The sequence below is a fragment of the Cercospora kikuchii genome (genome assembly GCF_019650295.1).
Source record: "Cercospora kikuchii DNA, contig_00005, whole genome shotgun sequence".
In the NCBI taxonomy this organism is placed as follows: domain Eukaryota; kingdom Fungi; phylum Ascomycota; class Dothideomycetes; order Mycosphaerellales; family Mycosphaerellaceae; genus Cercospora; species Cercospora kikuchii.
In genome coordinates, this window is record NW_025408586.1 from 2,084,442 (window position 1) to 2,109,751 (window position 25,310).

The 25,310-nt window shown below is 54.2% G+C and overlaps 11 protein-coding genes across 11 annotated transcripts; 5 read left to right on the top strand and 6 right to left on the bottom strand.

Annotated features, from left to right (window-relative positions):
- Window positions 1–535: 535 nt before the first annotated feature.
- On the bottom strand, window positions 536–1,448 carry CKM354_000858500 (uncharacterized protein; the record flags this gene model as incomplete). Its single annotated transcript, XM_044803970.1, has 2 exons — window positions 536–1,185; window positions 1,244–1,448. 2 exons carry the CDS (start codon window positions 1,446–1,448, stop codon window positions 536–538), a joined length of 855 nt encoding a protein of 284 aa, XP_044659905.1.
- Window positions 1,449–2,704: 1,256 nt separating this feature from the next.
- CKM354_000858600 (uncharacterized protein) lies at window positions 2,705–4,186 on the bottom strand (the record flags this gene model as incomplete). Its single annotated transcript, XM_044803971.1, has 3 exons — window positions 2,705–2,732; window positions 2,784–3,412; window positions 3,464–4,186. The coding sequence occupies 3 exons, from the start codon at window positions 4,184–4,186 to the stop codon at window positions 2,705–2,707; spliced, it is 1,380 nt and encodes a 459-aa protein (XP_044659906.1).
- A 1,514-nt stretch (window positions 4,187–5,700) lies between these two features.
- CKM354_000858700 (uncharacterized protein) lies at window positions 5,701–6,726 on the bottom strand (the record flags this gene model as incomplete). Its single annotated transcript, XM_044803972.1, has 1 exon — window positions 5,701–6,726. The coding sequence occupies one exon, from the start codon at window positions 6,724–6,726 to the stop codon at window positions 5,701–5,703; it is 1,026 nt and encodes a 341-aa protein (XP_044659907.1).
- A 277-nt stretch (window positions 6,727–7,003) lies between these two features.
- On the bottom strand, window positions 7,004–9,009 carry CKM354_000858800 (retromer subunit VPS17; the record flags this gene model as incomplete). The annotated part of the gene is made up of 3 exons (XM_044803973.1): window positions 7,004–7,884; window positions 7,938–8,391; window positions 8,443–9,009. 3 exons carry the CDS (start codon window positions 9,007–9,009, stop codon window positions 7,004–7,006), a joined length of 1,902 nt encoding a protein of 633 aa, XP_044659908.1.
- A 193-nt stretch (window positions 9,010–9,202) lies between these two features.
- Window positions 9,203–11,982, top strand: CKM354_000858900 (uncharacterized protein; the record flags this gene model as incomplete). The annotated part of the gene is made up of 3 exons (XM_044803974.1): window positions 9,203–9,367; window positions 9,417–9,477; window positions 9,575–11,982. The coding sequence occupies 3 exons, from the start codon at window positions 9,203–9,205 to the stop codon at window positions 11,980–11,982; spliced, it is 2,634 nt and encodes an 877-aa protein (XP_044659909.1).
- Window positions 11,983–12,086: 104 nt separating this feature from the next.
- Window positions 12,087–13,859, bottom strand: CKM354_000859000 (uncharacterized protein; the record flags this gene model as incomplete). Its single annotated transcript, XM_044803975.1, has 1 exon — window positions 12,087–13,859. The coding sequence occupies one exon, from the start codon at window positions 13,857–13,859 to the stop codon at window positions 12,087–12,089; it is 1,773 nt and encodes a 590-aa protein (XP_044659910.1).
- Window positions 13,860–14,337: 478 nt separating this feature from the next.
- CKM354_000859100 (uncharacterized protein) lies at window positions 14,338–15,486 on the bottom strand (the record flags this gene model as incomplete). The annotated part of the gene is made up of 1 exon (XM_044803976.1): window positions 14,338–15,486. The coding sequence occupies one exon, from the start codon at window positions 15,484–15,486 to the stop codon at window positions 14,338–14,340; it is 1,149 nt and encodes a 382-aa protein (XP_044659911.1).
- A 250-nt stretch (window positions 15,487–15,736) lies between these two features.
- CKM354_000859200 (uncharacterized protein) lies at window positions 15,737–16,480 on the top strand (the record flags this gene model as incomplete). Its single annotated transcript, XM_044803977.1, has 1 exon — window positions 15,737–16,480. One exon carries the CDS (start codon window positions 15,737–15,739, stop codon window positions 16,478–16,480), a length of 744 nt encoding a protein of 247 aa, XP_044659912.1.
- A 479-nt stretch (window positions 16,481–16,959) lies between these two features.
- On the top strand, window positions 16,960–17,481 carry CKM354_000859300 (uncharacterized protein; the record flags this gene model as incomplete). Its single annotated transcript, XM_044803978.1, has 2 exons — window positions 16,960–17,136; window positions 17,194–17,481. The coding sequence occupies 2 exons, from the start codon at window positions 16,960–16,962 to the stop codon at window positions 17,479–17,481; spliced, it is 465 nt and encodes a 154-aa protein (XP_044659913.1).
- A 2,016-nt stretch (window positions 17,482–19,497) lies between these two features.
- On the top strand, window positions 19,498–22,983 carry CKM354_000859400 (uncharacterized protein; the record flags this gene model as incomplete). The annotated part of the gene is made up of 1 exon (XM_044803979.1): window positions 19,498–22,983. One exon carries the CDS (start codon window positions 19,498–19,500, stop codon window positions 22,981–22,983), a length of 3,486 nt encoding a protein of 1,161 aa, XP_044659914.1.
- Window positions 22,984–23,696: 713 nt separating this feature from the next.
- On the top strand, window positions 23,697–25,252 carry CKM354_000859500 (uncharacterized protein; the record flags this gene model as incomplete). The annotated part of the gene is made up of 2 exons (XM_044803980.1): window positions 23,697–24,220; window positions 24,271–25,252. The coding sequence occupies 2 exons, from the start codon at window positions 23,697–23,699 to the stop codon at window positions 25,250–25,252; spliced, it is 1,506 nt and encodes a 501-aa protein (XP_044659915.1).
- Between the last annotated feature and the right edge of the window lie 58 nt (window positions 25,253–25,310).

Consider the following 25,310-nt stretch of genomic DNA (forward strand, 5'->3'; position numbering starts at 1 on the left):
GAGGATTTCGAAGCTTATTCCACCTCTTCCCGCGCGATCACAATTCGCAGTCAAGCTGGATGCCCATACTGTACGGTACCGATGACTCCGCTGGAACCTTCACATCTGAGGCCTCTGGCGTTGAGGGTTTGCCGGAACCTATAGTCAAGCTGTGCGAGATGGATGAAACTTCAACCTCCCACAATAATCCTTATCACAAGATAGTTCGTGGCCTTGCACCGCTTCTGTGTATGAAGCCTTCCTCTAACAACTTTGCGACTCTCTTCGCATTTATCGGCAGGACTTGGCCATCCCTGAAGCCTCTCGTCTATGATCGTGATCCGAGAGGGCTGTTGCTGCTCTCGTACTGGCTGGCCCTTCTACAGCAAGTTGATCAGTGGTGGCTGACGAAGAAGGCGAGAGCTGCATGTGGTGCAATCGTCGCATCTCTGTCAAGACTCCGAGATTCTCAGATCGACGAACTTATGGCATTTCCGACCGCTTTCAAGAATGGCAACGTTGATGGCATGTGGTATCAACTGAGTTTGGTCTCCAGCTAAGCCTTCTCAGGATGTACAATCATTCTTTCAGCTAGAACTCCAGACTTGAGCCAACGTCCAGGATGCCAATACGTAAAGATGAAGACCGCAACAACGATCGGCGCAAATTCCAGACAGCCGAAATACACCTCATGCGTCGAGAGCGTTTCCATCAAGCCCTCTGCAGTCTCAGCGAGACGAAAGACAGTCCTCAAATATACCGCCAAAGTCGCAATAACCACCCCCACCACAAAGCCAGTATTGATCCTCTCCGGACTCTTCCTCGCCTTCACCAGTGTCCACGTCAGGATAATCAAGAACACCGCGAACGAGAAAACCTGAAACGCCAATCCCGCCAACAAAATGTTGTTCGGTGTCGTTGGATCCCTTTGATTGCTGTACGCCACGCCTACGAGTGCCGCTCCAGCAACTTGCACAATCGTCGCAACGACATCGCAAGTGATGAAGATCCCCAGCACGGCTTTCGGCGGCAAAGGAGCGAAGTCTCGGCCGTAAATATTGATCATCACGGAGACGATGGTGTAAATTGCGGCGCTGAAGAGGACAGGCGCGACGACGATGAAGAAGTATTGGACGACGAAGTAGGGGACGGAGTAGGGGTTTTGTTGGCTGGACAGGAGGCGGAAGGCGTAGCCCACGATTTCCACTGCAGGAGACAATGTCCTGTTAGTATATGTTGTAAATCGGGAGACTGAGAAACGTACTGATTGTCCCTACAAGCATCGGCGTGAAGTACCATGTTCGGTGCCGAACAAGTAAGTAGAGATGTGCCACAGCCGCGGTGAAGAATAGCACAACTCCAAGTACTCCAACTGCCAGTGCAGGCGTATAGCCATAGATAATAATCGTCGCATCATTTGGGCCCATCGGGTTGGGGAAATTCGGGTCGACGTAGCCTTGTACTGCCATCTTGACTCGATTGATCGTCAGTTGCCAGCAAAAGATAGACTGCGACCAACAGTATGTATTGCAGTAGACGTTGCAATGAGGAAGTTGCTGTTCCCTCTAGCACCTTTTGAGGGCGTCTGGCGTTCCTAATATATACCACAACTCGACGTGATGGCTGATGGCGTCTGTGGCCGCACACAAACATGCGCCTTCGCGCCGACAGATCTCTATTGGACACAACCTCCATAAGCTCTGACATTTCTCATAAGCGAGTCCGCGCAGGGCTACTTCCAGACTAGACTTGAACTCAAAAACGAGCTGATCGTGAAAGCGAAAAGCCGTCCTGACTTGTGCGTCTAAACCCATAGAAGCAATATGCGTATAGGTTTGCGAGAGCTTGTGCGAAATAATCGAGCGGTGATTGGTAGTGTCTCAAGATGGGTGCCTGCACCACGAAGATGCTCATGAGCACGTTTCGTCTGTGAGAGTTGGGTTTCAAGCCTCATTGCCAAGACGATCGCTCGATATGGGCTGAATACGCGCTCTTGCTTGAAGCGGTATACAGCGTATTCGACTCGACCATCTGTCTCATCACACTTATTGCAAGCTGCTTGTGAGCAGTTTGATCATCAGGCGTATAATCCAGCTGTGCTGCTGCTTTTGTGACTGCTTTGCAGTGGCATGTCAGAAAGGACGACGTCATGAAGCAAAGCCATCGAACGCGAATGCGAGCTTGTCAGGTGTGCTTCCAATCTCGCCAGGCTCTCGACACCGTCCAGCCAGCTTCGTGTGATGTATTGCTTGCACAAGTGCATCCTCATTGAATCATCTGCCTAGGAGAAAGCCCTTTCGTAAACAGGTCATGCTATCCATACAGAAAAGTTTTCGTACTCAAATATCGCGTTTCAAGAATCGCACTCAGGGAAACGCACCTTACCAGATCCGAATGTGTGTGTGCTCGTGTGCTCATGCATCCATTCCAATGACCAAGAACAGATTGCCACTTTTTGCATGCGTGCGTGCGCTCCCCTCGAAATCAAATCATTGCTAATTATTCCCAGATCTTTTCCAAAACATTGATCCGAGTGTGTTGTGCAAGAAGCTGTATCGTCGCCTGAACAGTTTCTAATTTCTTGCTCGCTGTAGCCCGGATTCGATATGCCCCACTGGTCGTCAGGTCATTAGTAAGTGACTGTCGATCGGTGGTTCTGTAAGAGGCGATGAGAGATCGCTTCGAGAAGCTCAGATCGCGTATCTTCATCTGCAGGACGATCCTCTCAGAAGTCAGGGAAAGACCTTCCGTGACTGTAGGCAAGTTAGTATTACTTCATCTTGAGCACGCATTGCACCACTTACGGATCGTCTCCAGTCTGTCCGTACGCTTCAGTCTCTTCGGGATACTTGTCGAAAAGACTTGCATCCCCGGCGCCTCCTCGAACTGGTGGCACGTATGGCGCATCGATGTCCTTCTTCGCAAGTCGATCCCATGTGACCTCGGCGAACCAAGCATGGTTCATCACGTCCTTGCTACCTCCGTGAAGATTACCCAGTCGCTTGGTCAAGTCCGCGGTGATGAGCTTCGAGAGTAGATCTTGCGCGTCAGGGTGAATGTATGGCGGGTACTTGACGCGTCCTTTGAGGATGTTTTCGTAAATCTTCAGAGGCGACCCAGAATCCCAGAAAGGTGTGAACCCCGCCAGCATTTCAAAGATGAGGATGCCCAAACTCCACCAATCTACGCTCTTGTTGTAGCCTTTGCTACTCACCACTTCAGGTGCGAGATAATCAGGTGTGCCACACAGTGTCCAGGTAATATCCGGCACTTCTTTCGCGAAGCCGAAATCGGTGATTTTGATGTGTCCGTGCCGGTCTAGCAATAAGTTCTCGGGCTTCAAATCTCGGTAGATGATGTCCATGCTGTGCAGATATTCCAGCGCGAGTGTTACCTCTGCAGCGTAGAATTTGGCAACTGGATTGGGGAAACGCTGGCTAGTGTTAGCTTCGCACATATTATGTGCCGGACCTCATCTGCTTACCTGCGACTTCCGCAAAAGACTGAACAGCTCTCCACCTTCAATAAAGTCCATGACCATGTACAGATTCTTCGAGTCCTGCCACGTTCCCCAAAGTGTAATCAAGAAAGGATGTCTGCACCTTTGCAACATCTTGCGCTCGTCATTGGTATGCTCGATTTGCTTCATCTTGACAACTTGCGCCTTCTTCAACACTTTGACAGCGTAGAAGCGCTGGTTGTGTTTGCTCTGCACCAAGTGCACTCGGCCGAACGAGCCTGTGCCCAGTGTTCGGTTGATGACAAAGTCTTGCAGCGTATATTTGCCCTTCGTCTCGCGTAGCGGGTTCGTGGTAGGCTTCTGTGCCGGCGCATTGATCTGGGGCACATTTTGGTCGCTGAAGTTGGCCGAAGAGTAGGCGGAGTCGTGTTGCGCATGTTGGTTGGGCTGATTGATGAGATTCGCAATGCTAGGCTGAACGGAGGTACCCATAGCTTGTCCGTTGGCCTGCTGCGTTGTCGCAGGTGTAACAGTGGCGGAGGTCTGCTGCGGGGTGTCGGTGACGTTGGCTGTTTGCGATTGCTGTGTTTGTGAACGCTGCAGGGTGTCGGGATCCGTGAACAGCGTGGCACTTTGCTTAGTGGTGGTGGGGGTGATGGGAGAGCCGACGGTGGGCGAAGTTGGGCCTTCGGACCCCTGCGACGAGTCCTTGGTGCGCTTTTTCTTGAGAAAACCGAGCGACGGCATTACAGAGGCGGTGTTGTTGCTATCTGTGTCGGCTGGTTCCTTCCGCTTCCGTGGCACGCAGGGATCTTGGGGCAAAGACTTTGGGGTCGCCAATTTCTCGCCCGTCTCGTGTAAGCGGGGATGGGAATGTCGAAGAGGGCGATGCGCTGCTCCTGCGGTGATCGCGCGCAGTGCCGGGTGGGCGGTGGTGGAGGGTGGAGACTAAAACGGCGGCACCGCAGCTGATGCTGCCTCAATGGACGCACAAAGACGATGCACGTGAGGCAGTCCCAATGTCTCGACCGCACGCTGCCCGTCTTCACAGCTGCGGCGGACGTGCACGCAGCGGGAACGAATGGGTGGAGTGGTGTCTGATGCGGCCAGCTGCTGCGTGTATCTGGTTCTGGTGCCGCGACACACGATCTGTTTGCCTGCAGACGACGAAAGTGCCGACGAGCTGGGCTATTCCTTGTCTCTGGGCGACGGGGTGCGTGCCAGAAAGTCGCCTGGTCGAGGAGCAGGCCCGGGAGGTGCAGTGCAACGCAGTGGGGGAGCTCTGGCGGAAGGCCGGGAGCTTGGTGCCCAATGGCTGGACAGCGCGGCGTCGCAGTCGCAGGGTGCGCGGAGAGGCTGCGTTGGCGGAGGGCGGTTCGTGTGCGCCCAGGAGGAGGCTCGCCGCCGGAGTAAGGCGGTGGGGCTGGAGGGAGGGCGGCGACGGGACGCAAGCAGCAGAGCGAGGAGGGAGGGCAGTGGGAGGAATGCAAGGCAAGGCTCTCGTTCTCGCTGGTCGTCCTGACGTAGCCGGGTCGGGGTGGTGCGTGCTTCGAGCTGCGTATCGTCAATCGGAAGCTGGGGGATTCGATCTCTCCACAGTCATCAACAGTCTCGACCAGCGCTGGTGCTCTTATTCAGGCGAATCCACGTGGCAGTGACAGGTGAGGTAGAGGCAGAAGCGCAGACGCTACTGTCGACGATGGAGCTGTAGGTTGTGCTGCGGGGAATGCCTCGCTCGATGCGATCTTCAGCCCGGAGGCGTTTTAGCGAGAGGGAGGATCACCTGCGTCTGGCCGTCGACTCGGTCTGCTCGACAGTAACAATGGACGCTGCTGCCATTGTTCGCGGCGAGCGCGGAGATATAGAGAAATCGGCATTGACGACGTCGACACTATATTTGTCCCTTGTACCTGCGGCTACATCACACGTGCATGTGCAACCCGGTCAGTCATCAGGTGATGGGGCCTGAACTTCGGCCTGCATCAGTCAATGTCTCACTCTGACCCGTCCCAGCCACTGCCACCGAACTGCTCGCATGCCTCAAACATGTGCTGCTCAATGTGTGGTCACAACTCAGTGGCCCCGAAACCTGCAGACCTGGGCGAGAACACCTAACATTACTGACCTCCACGGGCTATCGGGCCTTTACCGATGCCTCGACAGCAAATCCCTCACACGCTCGGCATATGGCTTGCGCTTTCTGAAGGATAAAGTGTTCCGCGCAACACGCCGAGTGCTACGCGGCCAATCCGACGGCCTTTCTACAACTTATTCTCCTTCGCCTTGTCTCTATTCTTCTGTGCCGCTCGGATCAACGCGTACATCGTCTGCAGCCTTGGCATCTCAATACCCTTCTCCCTCGCTATCCGAATGGGGTTTCCCAAGATGACCTCCAATTCCATCTTCGCTCCTTTCGACCAATCTCCCCACATACTAGGCTTACTGCCAGAGCTGTTCCGTTTCGTTGACTCTAGGATCTTCTCCGCCGTTGCGAGCTTAGGTGGCAGAGGTTTGCCGAGCACTTTTGGGGCGGTGTCCAGCACCTCGTGCATGATGCCGAGTATATGGCGAGACAGTTCTGGTTCCAAGGACATTTCCTGATTGCCACAGCCTCCAGAGAGCACAGAAGATGGATTCATGGCCGCATTGATAGCGATCTTGTGCCACCGAACAAACTGCAGGCCGGCATGATCGTAGTCTTCTGCATCTGCAATCCCGGCCTCTTGAAGAAGTCGCACTATCGTTCTGTTGCTCTCAATGGCTTTGGAGTCTGAATCCTTTGCTCCTGAACCGCCTCGGTCAAGATGTGGCAAGTATGGCCCAATTGAGATCCTCGTCCATCGATTGTGTTGGATAATGCCATGCTCAGGCTGCGCAGCACTGGCAATGGTCACAGCGCTCAGTACTGATGCATCCGGGAAGCGTTTTTGATATGGCTCTTCCACTCCCAAGCCGTTCTGCACAAGTACTATGCTAGTCCCAGGCGATACTAAGCCTTCCAGCAGAGCAGAATCGTCGTTGACATCTGGGAGTGCCTTTGTTGCAACGAGGAGATAGTCCCACTTCACTTTCGCGTTCCTTGCATCCTCGGGTGATCCAAAGACATATTCCGGCTTGAAAATCTGTTCGCCGTATTTGGGTGACGACACTTTGAAGCCATCGGCTTTGACAGCTTTGAAGTTGGATCTGCAAAGTGCCGAGACCGCTGTATTCGATGCCGTTGCGAGGCGCGATCCGTAGAAAGCTCCAATGGCGCCAGCGCCGACTATCAGGACACGCGTAGGCATGGTGTCGAGAGTAGAAATTGTGACACTTGCGTGCTTGCACGATTCGGCCAAAGTAGAGTACATTGCGCCGGCCTCGGCTACAATGCTGCGTTATCAGCCGTAAGCGACGTTCCTGGCACGTGCCTTACGCTCAACATAGGTGTTGAAGTCCGCGTCGCACTGGAGCAATATATACAGGAAGAAATGCGGTGATCCCCTCATCATACATGCAACGCTTGCGCTATCATTAGGTCTACCCGAGTCGTCATCGCACCTTTATCTCTGCACGGCATCGCGGTCAGAACGTAGTCTGTGCCAGTCGACTCGCTGCATTCCGTGCATCGATCCTGTCATCATCGTCGTCTTCTGCCAATTTGCCCAGGCTACTGGCTGAGCTTGTTGCACGCTTCCTGTTTCCTTCAACGGTGTCCTCTTCACCCTCTTCTGGCACCGCACCAGGCACGCCGGGCGCAAAGCTGCCACTAATGCTCCTATTCAGGCCATCTGGACGGCGAGGTACACCAGACCAAGCGTCACCTTTGGGACCTTGGCTGGAAGCCATACTAGAGCGTCTCACGACTGGATGTGCTTCCCGTCCAAGTCTACTAAGACCTCCTGATGCATCGATGTTGCGCACTTCAGGGCGGACTTGCTCAAGCGTGGCGAGCGTCCGGCGCTCGGCCTCGATCTCTCGAATCACATATTCGCGAACTGCTGTTCTCATTTCTGCTGCCGTTCGAGCAAACCATTTGCGCTTCTCGAGAACCAGGTTCTGTGTTACGCGTTGCGTCTTCTGTTGCAGATATGCCTCGTGACTTCGTGCTTCATCCAGGGCCGATATGGCCTCGTCTACTTTGTCACGCTTGACACTGGAGCTGGCTTTTAGTCGATCTGCAGCCTGGAGTCTGCTGCGCGTGGCGTTCTGCGCCTGTGCCAGTTCCCGCAAAAGGATATGTCGGTTCGTGAGCGTTTCCTTTACGATGAAAGCATCACTGCTGTGATATGCCAGTGGGTCTGAAAGCGTCGTAGCCTCCGCTGTGCCCTGAGCTGAGTGAAAATCTCCAGTATTCTGTACAACTTTACCAAGCTTGCGGTATGCATTTGCAAGGCCATTGTGCTGTTCGTTGTTGGACAACGCCGCCACTTTCGTCCCAAGATCCGACTCTGCTGTGCCAAGTGCTGCACGACGTTAGCATGCTGAAAGAACCACCTTTTGCGTGAGGCAGTCTTACCTCGTCTGCTCTTGACAACCTTGTCAACTTTCTGCTGCGCATCCATTGATCCCAGGTAGAAAGCCTTGACGATAGGCCTGCTTTCAAGCAATTCAGGTGTATCATCTGGAGGTGGTGCAAACTGTTTGAGCACTTTCCTCCTCATGCCAGTCGCTGCCTGCTTTTTGCGCACCACTGGGCTGTATCCAAAGTCGCTTTCTACGAAGAAGACCATCTCTTCATCCCTCATAAGAACGTCGTTCGAGCAGATGACGTCTAGCCATCGCTGCAAAGCCTTCTTCGTTATCTTCTCATCCTCGTCCGTCCCCATCCCAGCACTCGAGGACCCTGGTGGGACCGCAGGCACAAGGGCCTCGGGATTTGATGCAATGAGATGAGCTCCTAGCTTCTGGAACTCAGAGTGCTTGCGGCGAATGTCGCGGAACTGTGTTGTTCGGAATTTGGGAAGGTTGGTCTGAAGGGTAGTCAGTCACAGCTCATGGTGAGTCTAGGATACAAGACATACATAGACGTCGAAGCGCAGGATAGGATCTTTCTTGTCGGACCTCTCCAAGCCAGTAATCTTGGCCTGCAGCTTGTACTGGGGCACATGTTGTCGTTGCTGCTGTGGTGGCTGTACGTTGTGGTATCTGGCCGAGTTGGGTCTCCTATTCTCCTCACCTGAGCTCACACGTTGTTGCGGCGCTTGCTGTTGCTGAGGTTGCTGCTCAGGCTGCGGCTGCTGTTGTTGCCATTGACTCTGCTGCGCCTGTGACGACCAGCCCTCTCCATTCGCATGTTCATGCTCGCTGTCGGGCATCTGTACCGCCGGCGCAGGCAAGTCCTCTCGCGGTAATGCGTCGTCACCAAAGCTCTGGCGACTCGCTTCGGGCGACGAGGCCCATGGGCTCTGTCCGCTGGGATACTCCATCGTGGGCGTGTGCTCGGATTCGCGGTACTCGGTCTCCAAGAAATATCGTTCTGACTGTCGGCGCTGGAAGCGAAATAGTGTCGGCGGATCCGCGACCTTTTGTTTGCCGGCGGCGTTGGAAGAGCTGCCTGGAGTCGGGCTGTCGTAGTCGTGGGTGTTCATCGTGGAAGGAATGGTGGTGGTGGATCACGGTGCTCTCGGAAGCGAGCACCGATGACATGGGTTGGGTGATGGAGAAGCAGAACACGACGGCAAACTCTCCCTGTGATTCTCGACTTGTTCTTCGACTCGCGTACCGGCGGCAGCTCCTTTCCCTTTACCACCCTGGCCTGTCCATCACGTCTCTGCGAGGGTGATGCGGGCATCATGGCTGCGTAGACAGCACCTTGCACGTGCATGCGGCGTCGACCTCAAACATGTCCGATCATATACGAGCTCGCTTGCACGTAGCGCGCAGGCAACACAAGATGGGGCCGCGTTGCGAACTCGAAACATCGGTATCATTGCCCATATTGATGCTGTATGTAGTGCTGAATCCAGAAGTCGGACATCTTTCTCACTCAAGGTAGGGCAAGACAACAACTACGGAGCGCATGCTCTACTATAGCGGCTTCACGCGACGCATAGGAGGTAGGACCTGCTCTGTGTTCAGTTCAAGTCAGAACACGCGATGAGCGCCCTGCTGAATGCTGTGAGGCTCGTGTTTTGAAAATCTGACGCGTTGCAGATGTCGATGAAGGCAGCACAGTTACCGACTTCTTACCCGCTGAACGAGCGCGAGGCATCACCATCCAGTCGGCGGCCATCTCGTTCTCATGGCCACCGTCCGCAGAGGACAAGTTGCAGACTCTCAAGCCGGGCATGCCCAGGTCTTCAAGACCACATAATATTAATCTAATCGACACACCCGGACACGCGGATTTCACTTTCGAAGTACTACGCTCACTACGAGTTCTGGATGGCGCTGTCTGTATCCTAGACGGAGTTGCTGGTGTCGAAGCTCAGACCGAGAAGGTCTGGGCTCAAGCCTCAGCCTATGTAATCCCAAAAATCATTTTTGTCAACAAGCTCGACCGAGATGGTGCGGCATTTTCCCGGACAGTGAAGGAGATCGGACTGAGATTGGGTGCATGGCCTGCGGTATGCGGCATTCCATGGTGGACTGCTGATGGGCGATTGCAAGGCGTCGGCGACGTGATCAAACTCAAGGGACTCAAATATGCTGAAGGCGGTGATGGCAAGAACATTGCCGTATTCGACCTCGCGCAGTTGTCTCAAGAAGACCCATACCTGGCATCTGAGCTCGAAAAGGCGCGCATAGCACTGGTAGAGCGGCTATCTGAGCATGACGACGAGATGGTGGAGAAATACCTGGACGCCGACGAAGATCACCTGGCTATCAGTGCCAACGATATAATTGAATCGTTGCGGAGATGCGTCTTGCAGCATCCACAGCAAGTAGCCCCAGTTTTTGCAGGAGCAAGCTTCAGAAATGTTGGCGTACAACCTCTCTTGGATGCGATAGTGGACCTTCTACCTTTTCCTGAGGAAAGGCCAGACCCTGAGGTCAGCCTTGATGCGACTACTAAAGGTGGACTTGGCGCCTTCTTGTCCGGCAAACTCGTCGTCGAAGCCAGTGAGAGCCGCAAAATATCTGGCAAAGCTTTGAGCAAGAAACAAGCTGCAATGTCACTCCAGAAGCTCGAAGCCTGTGCTCTAGCATTCAAGGTTGTTGCAGATGTCAAACGTGGAGTCCTGGTCTATGTGCGTGTCTACTCTGGAGCAGTCAACCGCAATGCTGCCTTGTGGAACACGAATCTTATGAATACCGAACGACCTCAGAGGCTGCTGAAGATGTATGCGAATGATGCGGTCGATATCGACTCCATTCCTGCTGGGCAGATTGGGGTCATTCCAGGCCTAAAATTTGCAAGGACTGGCGACACCCTCATTTCGTATCAAGGAGCCAACCCGAAGACTGGACCTCCACCACCAGTCAGCACATTGCAACTGCGGCCAATCAATGTGCCTCCGCCAGTGTTCTTTGTCAGCGTGGAGCCGAACAGCCTCTCCGAACAAAAGCAGATCACAGAGTCGTTGGCACTGCTGCTCCGTGAAGATCCCAGCCTGCATGTGTCTGTTGATGAGGAGAGTGGTCAGACCCACCTGTCCGGCATGGGCGAGCTGCACCTTGAGATTGCCCGCGATAGACTGGTGAACGACCTCAAAGCCAAAGCTCGCATCGGTAATATCGAGATCGGCTACAGGGAAGCGATCGTGGATGCTAGTGGAGCTGTTACAGAAACCTACGATCGTGACATTGGCGGTAAGAGCGCAAAGGCAGCCTGTACGGCTGCAGTTGAACACGCTCATGCACAGGCAACACGGGAGAACGGCAAGCATACCCATATTTTCGAGATGCACGACGAGAATCATCTTGTCATATCGACACCTACCCTGCAACATGATGGCTCGCCAATAGAAGAGGAGCAACCTGGTCTGCCAGATGAATTACCGCTACCAGTAATTCTTCAAGCCCTGCGTCACGGTGTATCAGCAGCGCTGGCGCGAGGTCCTACGCATGGCTATCCGCTGCATTCCACCATTATCAATCTCACCTTCGACCCAGCGCAACACATCTTTGCAAACACGACGCCTTCGGCACTCTCTTCTGCAGCACGTCTGGCGACGCAATCGGCGCTGAAATCCAGTGCCGCATCCTCCGAGACCGCCATGATGGAACCCGTCATGCTGGTCACGATATCGGTAGACGAAGAATCTCTCGGCTCGGTAGTGCATGACATTTCCTCGGCGCGTGGAGGTTCTGTTGTGTCTCTCGGCGCTGACGAGCAAGACACATCTTCTCCAGACATAGATGTGGCTCGCATATACACTCCCCCGGATCCTTTCGCAGGCAGCAGCACTTCGTTGAAGGCGAACGTGGGCACAGGGGGATCGGGCATGCGACAGATTGTGGCAAGAGTCCCTCTGAAGGAGATGGTAGGGTATTTGAAACATCTTCGAAGCTTGACAGCAGGCAGGGGAACGTTCACGATGGTTGTTGATCGCTTCGAGAGAATGAGCGCGCAGCGGCAGAGGAATATCGTCAACGAGATGAGAGGTGATTATGCTTAGCTGCCCGCGCTCATCTGTACAAATAGATTTGTAGGATAGAAAAGATGTACCTTAGTACGCAAGTTTCCAGCTCTTCACATGACTCCATCTATTCATGTAACTCTTTATCGTTCACGAAGATCACGCCGCTCAGCCCCATTATCAGCACTCGAAACCACAGCACTCTTCTCGTTCAGCACCCCGCTTTCCACATCCTGCACCGCAGTAGCCTGTAGCACCGCATCATCTCCATCTCCCTCCCCTCGAGACCCCTCATCCTCCGGCGTACCCTCCCTACAAGCCCACCGATCCACAAATCTCAAAACATCCTTCGACCAAATCCTCCCCATAACCAACAACCTAAACGGCACCAAGGCCGCAATAATCAGCGGAAACGCCGGTCCCGCAACCGTCAACGTCACAATAAAAATCACCACCGCCATCAAAATCTCAAACAATGTATAAGTATGAATCTGCCACCAAGATTTGATTTTCTCCGGTAGAGGCGGGAGGTCAGAAGGTGGTGTTAGGAGCTGAAAAGTTCGATTGAGGATGGGGTTTACGGAGAGAGATTGTTGACCCATGAAGAGGAAGAGACCTGCGAGGACGGAGGTTGGGGTTAGGCCGAGGACGAGTTGAAGGGGAGGGGCGATGAAGGCGAGGATAGCGGCTGCGTGGAGGAAGTGGGACCAGCGTTGTTCGTGGACGCGTTGAGTTGGAGTTTGGATTTCGTGTTCGATGCCGTGTTTGTCGATTATGATTTCAGATGTGGTTTCGGAGGGGTCGGAATATAGGAGGCTTTCGGAGTGGAGGGGTGCTTGGGGTAGGAGACCGTTGGCTGGTGGGATGCCGAGGATGCCGCAGAGGGCGGTGGTGAGTCCAAGAAGAACGATGTCTTGAGCGTAGCCAGTTGGTTTGCGGACGCCGTAGCGGCGGATTGTGCAGATTATGCTGCTGATTTCGTGGTCGAAGAAGAAGAGGACTGTGATGATGAAGCCTGGGATCATAGCGGCGAAGACCCAGGGTGCTGGGAGCTGCCAGAATGGGACATAGAAGTTGTCTCGGCCTGGACGAGTTGGACGAAAGCTTTCGCTGGATGTGTAGAGGGTATCTTTGTTGACGGACTTGAGATCGCCTGCGTATGGTATCCCGATGAAGAAGATGATACTGATCGCTGCGGCATATTCTCTGAGACCCATGCGAAAGTACTTGTGGATGATCGGAGGCCAACGTTCGGCAGTACTGAGGAATAGTGCGAGCATGAATGTCCCCACTGCTCCAATGATCGCGTATAGAAACGCTGCTTGATCCAAAGTCTTGTGAGCTCGCTCTAGTTCCTGTACAGCTTTGTGGAAGTAGATGATACTATTCAGCAAACTGAAAATCTCGCAGCTGAATTCGGTCACGTATAGCATAGTCCAGTCATGGGCATTGAAAACAGCCAACAGGATATGCATCCACCCGGAATGAATCAAAGTCCAAGCCATGAATTGAAGGAAGTCCACCTGGAACGTTTCAGCGCATAGTTTGTAGATGTTCTCAGCGAGGACCGTAAAAGGACCAGTAATGCCCAGAATGACCAATGGCTGTAATGAGAAGAGACTGAAAATGATTCCGCATAAACCAGTGCCGAAGACTATCTCAATCGTGCCCCAATTCTGGCCTGTCCGTTGGAAGAGGTCGGATGCGAAGGTGATCCCAGGTAACAAATTTGTAAAGAAGACGTAAACAGCGCTGGCGAGTACGAGTTGATTGAAGATCGACCAATCTGTCGGCCATCGCCCCAGGTATTGTTTGGCATCTTGCTGGAGTAATCGAGCTGGACGAAGCGTTCCATTTCTACGGAACAGGTCTCCAGTCTTTGCGATCCAGGACTTCTTCCCGACGCTCGCTGACATGTTGTCGATCTTGTTCAAATTTCCGTCCGCATGGAAGCACTTTGCCGTTTCATGGAGGTTTTCGCAAGTCGATCAGTGCGGAAGGGCCTGATCTGGCCATCACTGCTACTGTATGTCAAAAGCCGCTCCAAACCGCCACTTTGAAGGTGGCAGAAAAGATTCCACATCTAGATCTTGTCATTCTTGCTTGGCGTCGAGGTGGTCCTACACTGATCCAGCAATTGAGCACGTGGCATGATAAGCTTTGGTCTCCAAGACATCGCGAAGCTGAAGTTGACGTACACCCAAGAAGTGATTCTTGGCATCGTATGAGCATCTTATACTCTAGTCTTGTACAGCCTTCATGGCTATGGTCTTTCTAGGTCGATATACTGTTTTGCAAACTCGTCAAATTTCGTCGTGATCTGTATCATTCTATGCATTCTTGCATGTACACCCTGATATCCCTCCCAAACGCCATCGCTTCGTGAACAGATAATCACTCTGGTCGCCAACTCTCCAGGTCCAGCCCGCAGATATCCATACGCTTTTGTGCATATTCGCCGTACAACTTCGTATACGCCCAGTCGGCATCTTTGTGCTTCGGACGTGCTTCTCGCTTCATCGCAAAAGGCACATCGTACTGCGGACCAGGCAATTTCGGATCTGAGAATCGAATGTATGCAACATTGTCCAGGTATGCTGTTTGATTGAACTCTGAATCTGCTGCCACGTCGTGCAGAGTGCCGATGGAGCGGATCAATGCACCAGTATCCGTGCTCGAGTCCAGGAGTACTGGTTCTGAGAAGAGTGATGAGAGGTACGTGTCGTTGTAGCTGGTATACTCCGGTGTCTCGAGCGTTGCGTTCAATCGGTTGTATGTCGTTTTCGAAGGTTGTATGAGGAACAAGTCTTCCGAATGGATGTTGTCGTTCTTGACAGTATCGTGTAGCATGACGAAGGGCGAAGGTTCGGTGAAGCCCAATAGTGCATCGAGAGGTTCTGCATCGAGCACCAGTCCTGGCGTTTCTATCGCGAGTATGCGATCGATGCTGCCGTAGAGCTGGTACGCACTCGCCAGCGAGTATACATCTCCCTCCTCTTCATTGCTCCTTATTGGCTCCATTGGCTGTAGCATGACTCCATATCGTCTATGCGCCAGTCTCAATAGTCTTCTTGTGCTGTCGAGGTATGGATCCTCGCTCTCCCCCTTCTTCTTCTGCTGTACCCATGCGCTCGGTATCATGAGGATCCTCTTGGCCGGGCTCCTCATCTCGTGTAACCCTGCCAGCACCATGATAGCAGCGCAGAGATCATGATGCCGCTGCACGAGCTGCAGATGTGCCAGCCTATTCCAATCGAGCCGTTGCGCGTCCGATGTGTGGACATCTCGGTCGTAATCTGTCTTGATTATCTTCGAACCTCCATCTCGTCCAAACAACCTCGAGCGGTGCAGTTCCACGAACTCGGGCTCATCTTGCAACGATGCCGGTCGCTGTGGAATGCGAGGTTTCAATGCTTCCTGCAGTCCCTTGACCGTCCGTTGCTGAAGCACGTATCCAGAGAGAAAGAGCAGAAGAGTAAAGAAAACAACAATGGTGGAAGAGAGCGCTACCGACACTTGTGCTTGTGTCAGCAGTAGTCTCATTTCTGCATTCCGAAGTGGACAGTCGTAATAAGAATGCTGGTAGATATTTCTTGTGTCACGGCTAGCTGCATGGTCTCCTCGATCATTAAGCGTGACGAAAGTGGGACGTGGGATAAATAGAGTTGTCAATATGCTGTCGGACATGGCAACGCCAAGACCTTCACATGAATCGCATCGACGACTAAAGTTCTTCGCTGCCAACATCTGGATCTTCCGGTGACGCGCCTCGTGGTTTTCTCTGTTGGCAAGGATGGCGCATCAGGCCGACGCGAAACGTGCGCTCGATGAGCGAGGGTATACGGGCACGTTGGTCCGCGGCGACAATCCGCTCAAACTCTTCGAAAAGCCCGTCCGCGACCGGATTGTCGATTCGTACTACTGGAAAGAGCAATGCTTTGGCCTCAACGCTGCGACCCTGCTCGATCGTGCAGTTGAGCTGAGTTTCATTGGCGGAACATACGGTGTTGCGCAGAAACCCACGCCATTTTTATGCCTGGCATTCAAGCTTCTGCAACTTCTTCCGGAGCGCGAGATCATCACCTTCTACCTCGAGAAGGCGGGCGAAGAGTTCAAGTACCTCCGAGCTCTGGCAGCCTTCTACATCAGATTGGCGTGGGAGAAGGACGAGGAGGTCTATGCAACGCTCGAGCCATATCTGGCTGATAGCAGGAAGCTGAAGAGGCGCACAAGAGAAGGATGGGCATTGACACATATGGATGAGTTCGTGGATGATCTGTTAAACAAGACAAGAGTCTGCGCCACCACACTGCCCAAAATCAACCCGCGACTGCAGCTCGAGGATGCTGATAAGTTGGAGCCGAGAGAGAGTGCTCTTGGGGATGAGCTAGAAGAGCTGGATCGTGATGATGAGGAAGAGAGTCAGAACAGTGAAGGCGAAGTTCGAGAGAACGGGCATTCCAATGGCGACAGAGACGATCGCAGCAGGTCTGGAAGTAAAGACAGGAGCGATGCGAACATGAGCGATGCCGACTGAAATACGTTCGTTCTTGCCAGCGGAAGTCGATTTTACAGCGCACTTCTTGATGACGGAACTCGACTATGACCACAACTAGGCGCTGTTGGATCTTGATATTCCTTTGGGAGCGCCTTGTCATCGAGCACAGAAATGGTACCGTCTCTCACCTCAAGCGACCAGATGTGCTGCTAGCGACTCTTCCGTGGAGAGCAGCACAAGAAGTGCAGGCATGGCGAATACACAGCCCACTGGTCCGCTGCCTGCAGAGCCAAATCCACAAATGGTCTTTGAATTCGAAACCGAACATTCGCCAAGGTCTCCACTCCATCAGCTCTTGCTTGGTCGCACCCAAAAGGATCAATCAGCGTGCAGTATTCAGGGTCTCCAGCTGCACCACTGCGTACACAGCCTTCCAACTGCGGCGTGTGCTCTTGTGACACCTATAAAGAAGTGATTGTTTCCCTTTTTCCGGCCTCGCTGTCACGACCAACGCCATCATGGGTGCCTACATAGCACTCAGTCTACGAGCACGCGGCCTCATCAGCATCTTACTCGGAATTTACGGCGCATTCAATCCTAAGGAATTCTTCAACATTATGATTTCGCAAGGGTGGGAAGGCAAACATAGCTGCGACGCTACGTTGCACATTGCTCTCGGCAGAGCCGCCATGCAGGTTAGTACATGTGATGAGATCTAGTCCTTGTCAACCTGATTGATCTTCTCCGTATAGCATGGCTGGCAGTTGGTCGCTCTCGGCGCGCTCCTCCTTTTGCTCGCTGGCGAGACGTCTCTTCACAAGACCGCGGCGAGCATCGCGATATTCGCAAGTAGCTCCGCATTCGGCGTCTACTTAGGTTCCGAGGCTCCCCGCGGTGTGGCCATGTATCATCTTGCCTGGTGCTTTTTGCATACAGTGTCTTATGAGGTTGACAGGCGGAAGGACAAGAGGCAAGCAATGAGCAATAGAACGCACAAGAATGAAGCATCGAGCGATGAGAAAGCACAGCCCGTCTTTTAGCGTTGGTGTTGCGGCAAGGTATTACAGCGTAGCAGTTGTGAGCCTGACGACAGGACTTCCTGCTCCCCTAGCGACGCGCTACTGAACGGGCGAGCAGAGCAGATTCGTACAAGTATTGATCGTATGGCAACGAATGGTGGGATCGTGGAATGTTCCTTCAACGGTAGCAAGCGATCATTCTCAAAACTTGTTTGTGACATTGTGACTTCACGGACTGCCGCGTCTTGGCAGAGTCATTTGCCTTTGCGGCTACACTATCATCACATCAGCGCCACTTTCCTTGACTTGGTCGCTCGTCTAATGGCTTATTCAATCCGACTACCCGATAAAGGTGGTCAGGTAGTGAACGTGACCTCAAACCATAGCTCCTCCGCGGATCTGGTCGTCGATGCGCGGAAAGCATTTTTACCTGATAGTGAGCATTGTGCGTCCACTCTGAACGAGCTAGATCGTGTACTGTGAAATTGGCGTACGCATTGCAGCCCACTTGTTCGTTGTCTTGGCGCTGTAGAGTGTCATGATCTGCCGCACGCGAGGCAACACAACAGACACAATAGTGACAAGGCTTGTGATTTGCATGTTGCTTCTGTGCCTTGCCGTACGTGGACTATGGGAAACTGCATCCGACTTGTGTGTCGCGTAACGCGGCCGCGCTACCTGCTGGTGGCCGTCTTCAGGCGGTATCTGGCAGAATTGGGCGTCTTTGCACGATTGCGGTTCTGGTGATCCTCCTGCACGTAGCTGCTTGTTTATCAGCAATAATCTTACTTGCATGTACGCTGCCCATTGTGTCTGCTGCTGCACAGATAACGCAAGTGTCAGCCACGATCCGGAAGGCGTTGGATGTCACTTTGCTCTTGCATCTGCTGCAGTGCTCATCTCAGGTTTCACGTTTCTAGACTGCGCTGCGGTGGATCATTGTCTCAGCACGCTCCGGGTGGTCGTGGAGTCGGCAAGCTGATCGGGTGCAGAAGTGCTGGCCGATCTTCGATGCCGACGAGTTATCATGGAGCATGTCGTTGCCCTATTTCGACAGCGAGCAATATTCGGAATATGGAGGCGAGGCCGGTGGGCAAGGTGTGGACATGTATTTGTTTCAGTTTGACAGAAAACGTCTCGGCGCTCTGGCCAGCCGTTTCTTGAGGCGAGAGGGATGTCCATGTTTTGAGATCTGTGGGCGTCTCGATACAATGATCGAATCGTGGTGGACATGCTTAGAATGAGGATTCGAAGATGACGGCCACGACTCGCTTCGCTGCAAGCCAGATGGATGGTGCTGCAAGAGCACAATGTATGCAGAGTATTGGCTTGGCCGCAGCGGGCTACTGCAGCGTGTGCATCCTTCACTGCCGGGCAGAAAGCTTGAGTCAGCACGCAGCCATTGGGCGAGGATGCAATCGCTATCCGGCAAGCAACCAGGACTCCCCTATGTGGTCCGACAGGTGTTTGTCGCACATCATCTCCCGCTGTGCGCGGCGGTGGAGGAGAGGTTCCAGCGTGGTGCAAGAACAAGCGACGAGAGGTCGGCCGTGCTGGCGGTGCTAGCTACGCTCGTAGAAAGCATGATTGCAACGGCGGGCTGCTGGGGGATATAAATACCTTCTCGCCGCCCAGCAGCCAGCAGCGTCTGGTTCGGGAAGACTTGCAGCTCGTATCTGTTGCCCGCGCGAAGGCTGATCCTCTGCTCTTGTCGGCCGGTTGGAAAGTGCCGGGGCGGGTGATTGACAGCAGGGAAGTGAGGCTGAAGCGTCGCGTGGTGGGCAAGCAAGCAGCGCAAACCGACGGACGTGCGAAACATGGCCTGCGCCAAACTCGCACCGTAACGCTCTCCTCCCACTGCAGAATGGCCCATGGATCCTTCGTCGTCGCCAGCTCCCTTCTGATCGACCTTCAACACCGACGACAGCGCGCCGCCGTGCCGTCGTGAGAGCCTTCCACAGCGCCTGGGATCCCCTATTGGGCAATTCGGCGTGTGCCCCCGCGCCTCAGGCACCTCCACACACGCGACCTGCGACCATGGAGAGGCGAGTGTCCAACGCGCGGCTGCAGTCGCCGCTGCCCGATGCGGCGCAAGGAGGCATCGCCATCACGCGGCTGGAACGCAGCGCAGAGGAGCTGTCGGCGGGCGGCAGCGACATCGGGGAGGAAATCAGGAAGATACGGGAGAGGGAGCGGAGCGCGAGTCGCAGTGCATCGCGGCAGAATTCCATCCAGAGCAGCCACCAGGGAGGAGAGTTTGCTAGAGGCACCTCGCTGTCCAGGAGGCTCAATAATAGTAATAATCCCCCCACCGCTGCCCGCAGCCGTGCCAGCTCGTATGCCAACAGCATTGTCGACGTCAACACCCACGCGCGTTGGGGAGGATACTCGCCTGCGGGCCACATCGCCTCGCCCGTCGCCGCCCCCATCACCTCGCCCATTGGCAGCCTCCGGTCAGGCTCGAGCTGGACTCAGGCCTCTCTGCAACGCGCCGCCTCGGGCTCCAAGTCGTCGCGCCGCGGCCACATCGTCGTCGAGCCTCTGCAGGAGGGACGACCGCTGGATAGTCCGCTGGCCCCCAGCAGCGCCTCGCTGTACTCGCAGGAACACGCCATCTCGCGCCAGACCTCACACTCCTCCTTCGCCCGCCGCTACGACCTGATTGCGGGCCAGATCGAGGAAGCCCTCGCTACCATCCCGCCGAGTCCGCCCATCGAAGTGCAAGAGCAAGAGCGAGCCAACATGGATCACCATGACCCCATCGAACGACCGCACTCGGCCGACACCTTTCAAGAGGCCGAGTTGGCCTTCAGAGACTTCGACGGCGTGCATTACAACCCTGATACAGAGGAATATGTTGAGCTCGATGAGGAGGGGCATGAGATTCGGCGCGTCTCTGCGCGGACGTCGTCCGGCACGTTGGGAGACATGGCGTCGATGCTACGAACGCCACGACAGAGCAGGCCAATGTCCTCCGGCCGACCCATGTCCATGGCGCTTGGAGCGCCGCCGCCAGGTGAAGACATGGTGTATTACCCAGCACCTGTGCCACGGATGCTGAATATGCCCAAGAGACTGTCACAGCAACCGCCCCCGCATGTGCAGGCGAAGAGACGTTCGGAGATGCTACAGGCCATGCCACGGGCCAACAGAGAGTCAGCACCTTGGATTCCTCCCTTGGGCATTGGCGAGGAGGAGCAGGGAGAACCCAAAAGCGCTCGCTCGGGGTCACACTCGACTACACACGAAGATGCAAACCCAAGAGGCATGCTGAACCAGAGGATGAGCACAGTCAATCAGCAAAGCCTGCCACCCCAACTGCGCGCTTCTCTGTTCTTCCAGCAATCATCAGTGCCGCACGATGTCCAGGTCCAGAACGGGTCCGCAGTCGCAACCTTGGACGCCATCCTCGCATCGTCAGCCAATGCACCTGTGAGTGCCTTCACAGACCATCCATATGCGGGAGATGTCCGCAGCACAGTCTATGCTCCCGAGAAGCCGATGCACAATCGACGTAGCACAAGCACCACGTTGAACCAAATCAAGCAAGAATCTCCCAAGAGTGACAAGAAAGCGAGGCGGAAGAGCAGCATTGGGAACTTTTTCAAGAGGAGCAGCACGAATTTGGATGGCGAGACAAACGATCGAGCTCGCCCACCCAGTCGCGGAAGTATGCTAGATTTCAACGAGGGGGGCAACAAGCTACGAAAGAGGCGAAGCCAGATGAGCATGGGCCAGATGAGCGCTGGTGATGATCTGGACGACGCAGAGCGCGTCAGGCGAACGTCGCGCCAGGATCTCGGGGACTCTTCCAGAAGGCAATCAGGTCTTATTGATCAAGCAGTCAACGTGGACCACCCTGTGGGAGATGACACTGATCGTCATGGCCCGGACAGCCCGCATCGGACAGCACAGGCACTGGATGAGGGCGACCAGATCGATCAAGATTTCCGAGATCAACAGGAACGAGATGATTGGGACATTGAAGAGCCCGTGTTCGCGCAGCCTACCACTTTACTGGCAGAATTGCAAGTGCGCAAAGCACAGCTCAAGTCGCGGAATCGAACCGCGGCGACCGCGTTTCCGAACGGCATGCATAGTACCCTGCTTCAACTTGATGCGGTCGAGGCCATTGAAGCAAAGAAGCGCAAGAAGAAGAAAATCGCGCTCGCATGGGAAGACCATCAGGGCAATCCCGAGGATAGCGATGAGGATCGAGACGATGTTCCATTAGGCATGCTCTTCCCTTCGAAAAGCGGAAACGCACATCGTAAGATGGGCAATGAGGGCGATTGGGACCGACCGATGGGACTCATGGAACGGCGCGAAATGGAAGAGAATGAACCGCTGGGCCATAGAAGGAAGCGGCTGAATCCAAATGCGCCTGCGCTCAACAAAGGACAATCGGCATCGCGATTGCACCTGGCTGGTCAATCAGACATGCCGAGCGAAGACGAAGCCGAGGAGGGCGAAACTCTGGGGCAGAGACGACGGAGGCTCGCACTTGACGCTGCGATTTCGGACGTGCAAGAGGGCGGTAAGAGACCAGTCAGCACTTTCAGCGACGATCTACTGGGACAATTTGGTGGCCTCCAAGTCACCAACCCGGACGCTACTGCCTCTGATAAATCCACGGTAAAGGAGCAAGCCAACCAAGCTGAACAACCTCCTGTTGAGGAGAACGAGACGCTTGGCCAGCGCGCTGCGCGTCTGAGGAAAGAGCGTGAGGCATCCGGCCAGGCGCCAGGAATTGAGAGTCGGCCTACTCTGCAAACCTCTTCAAGCATGGCGAACTTGCTGTCTCGAAACCCTGTCGGATCCCGTCAAGTTAGTCGTGAAAGTGAGGCGGCGCAAGGCACTCTGTTGCATGCAAGTCAGCAACATCAAATGAAACAGAAGCAAGATTTGATCGCTGGCAACCTTCGGACGACTAGTTACGATCTGAACCAGCCGCTCGTCGATTCCCGGCCACGCGCAACGGCCGATATGTCCAATGGGCTCATCGGCAATGAGGCTAGTAGGCCTGCCAATGGCCTCTTTGTCGGCGCGAAGCCAACGGGAGGCGTAAATACCACTTTCTCGCCAGCTGCCATGAATCGGTCCACTAGCTTCGGCGGGCTTCTCGGTCAGCAGGCGAGCCGGCCTGCTAACGGACTTTTCCAGCCACAGTCTCACAACGCCATGGGCGGAGGATTGCCAACATCTGGCTCGATGCCCATGTATGGCATGAACGTTGGCGGCCAAGGCTACTTTGCCTCCCCTACAGCCGGCATGGCTTATAGCGGCTACGGTGCTCCACCTAGTATGATGGGATATCCTGCAATGCCACAATACCAGCAACAGGCGGTGAACCCATCTGCGTACTACGCACTTACCGGCGGGTATGGGTACCACCAACCTCAACAACAACAAGCCTTCCCCAGTCAACCTGCGATGACTGCCAACATGAATGGTACAGCATTCACAAATCCGGCACAAGCATCATCCATTGAGCGATGGAGACAGAATATTGCACCGGCATAGATGCTGCCGGCGCCTTTGTCCAAATAATTTTGCGCAATTGTAAGCGAACGGCCAGTGACCATGAAGAGATACGGTCTTCCTTTGTACACGAGACATCAAGACTAGCATCGGGATGGAGTTTGACATTTCAGCGGCATCATATATGGGCTCCGGGTGGGGACAAGCGTCGATCTAACAAAATTCTAATTAGCATGATGTTTGCGTATTCCGGCTTCGGCTGACAATGAACAGTTCGTATGATTCCTCTGCCTCCAAGTTCTCACTCCCGTCACGTTTCACGCACGTCAATCTACCGCCTGACCGGTCGCGATCGATCGCAGTTGCGAACGACCATTTGTCGTGTCAACTCCGGGCTTGCACTGATCAAAGCGCATGGTGAGTTCCGAGCAGCCATTGTTGCGATAGCACATGTGACCAACTCCTAGCGAAAATGTCTTAGGTGGTCTCCATGCGCCCCACTGATGGAGTGGCGGCGAATGTGGAGCAAATCTGGGGATCTGCACGTCCTGTCAAGATTCCGTTACAGCTGTGGAAGAGTCTTTACCCCTACAACGCACCTTCATGTTTGACAATCGCCTCAACCTCGGAAGCCCGGTGAGTATTGCACCGGCGACAAAATTGCACGACGCGCAAGATGAGGGGAAGCGCGTGTATAAAAGAGTGCCGTCAGGTGGGATTGACATGGATGAACTCAAGCCTTCTCTCTGTCCAACATGAGGCTAAGATTTCGACCGCTATTGGCATTGCTTGCTTTGCTAGGCTCAGCCACTTCCTCACCAGTCCACAATCCTCATGACGAGCTTCTCATTAAGACAGATGTCTTTGCTGTGCAAGGAACTGTCTGGCCAAACAACTCCGCTGTGTACTTCTTTGGCAACATACCATACGCGGAACCTCCAATAGGCAACTTGCGCTTTCGACCACCTGTGACCAAGTCTCCAAGCTCGGAGGTCAGGAATGGAACTTGGTTCGGGCCTAGTTGCATACAGTACAACAATGGCCAACCGACGGTATACTCGGAGTACTTGAACGGATTCTTGCTGTCGCCAGGACAGAACCAGAGCGAGGATTGCTTGACGGTGAATGTGTGGGCGCCGAAAGATGCGAAGGCTGGCGACGATTTGCCAGTCATGATCTGGATCCATGGAGGTGGACATACTTCTGGTGGTGCGGCAAGCCCTTATAAGTATGGAGATCGGTTGGCTGCTGATCAGAATGTGATCGTTGTTGCGATGAAGTAGGCACTCTTCGTTCTTTGAGTTTTGCTCGCGCTAATGAAAGTCATAGCTACCGCGTCAACATCTTTGGATATCCTGGCGCTGCTGCTCTCGACGGTCGCAATCTTAATCCTGGCCTGATGGACCAGCGCAAAGCAGTTGAGTGGACGTACGCCAACATTAATGCCTTTGGCGGCAGTCCGGAGCAGATGATCCTCTTCGGCCAATCAGCTGGAGGTAGCTCCGTCGACATGTACTCATACGCCTACCCCTTCGATCCTCTAGTCAAAGGTTTCATCGCGAAATCCGGCGTCGCCTCGAACGGCCCTGTCCCCACTGGCTCCAACTTCACCTACGTCGCCGACCTCGTCGGCTGCGGGAATGCGACCTCCTCAGAAGCCGAACTCCAATGCATGCAAGAAGTCGACGCCGAAGCCATCATCAAAGTCTACAACGAATACAATTCCACTCTCAATGAAGGCCGCTCTCTGTCTTTCAGCACAGCAGCCGACAACCAAACCCGCTTCACAAACTACACAGATCTCCAATCCCGCGGCCTCTTTGCCCAAATCCCAACCCTCTACAGCACTACAAACAACGAAGCCATCACTCTTGTCACTTATACCGGCCCCTCAGGCGTCAACCAAACCGAGGTCGACCTCCGATCCGCTTCTGGTTTCAGCTGTCCGGGCGACCAAGCCGCTGCAGCGAAATCTTCCCTAGGCGTGCCAGTTTGGAGAACAAGATACTTCGGTGAATGGCCGAATCTGAACCCTCTGCCTTGGTTGGGAGCATATCATTCGAGTGACATCCCGATGATTTTTGGGACAAGTGACCTGCTTGGGGAGGATACCGAGGCGGAGAGGGAGGTTAGTGAGTATTATCAAAGTGCTTGGGCGGCTTTTGCAAGGGATCCGGAGAACGGATTGCTGGAATATGGATGGCCGAAGTATGTGCCGAGTGAGGAGACTTTGATTGAGCTTGGGAGGGAGGGGACGACAGAGGCTGTCTTTGTGGCGGGGGATAAGTTTCAGGGGATGTGTCAGGGTTGATCGATACGATGTATTGTGGTCAAAGCCAGCACTAAGCTGCAAAAATATCATTTGGTAC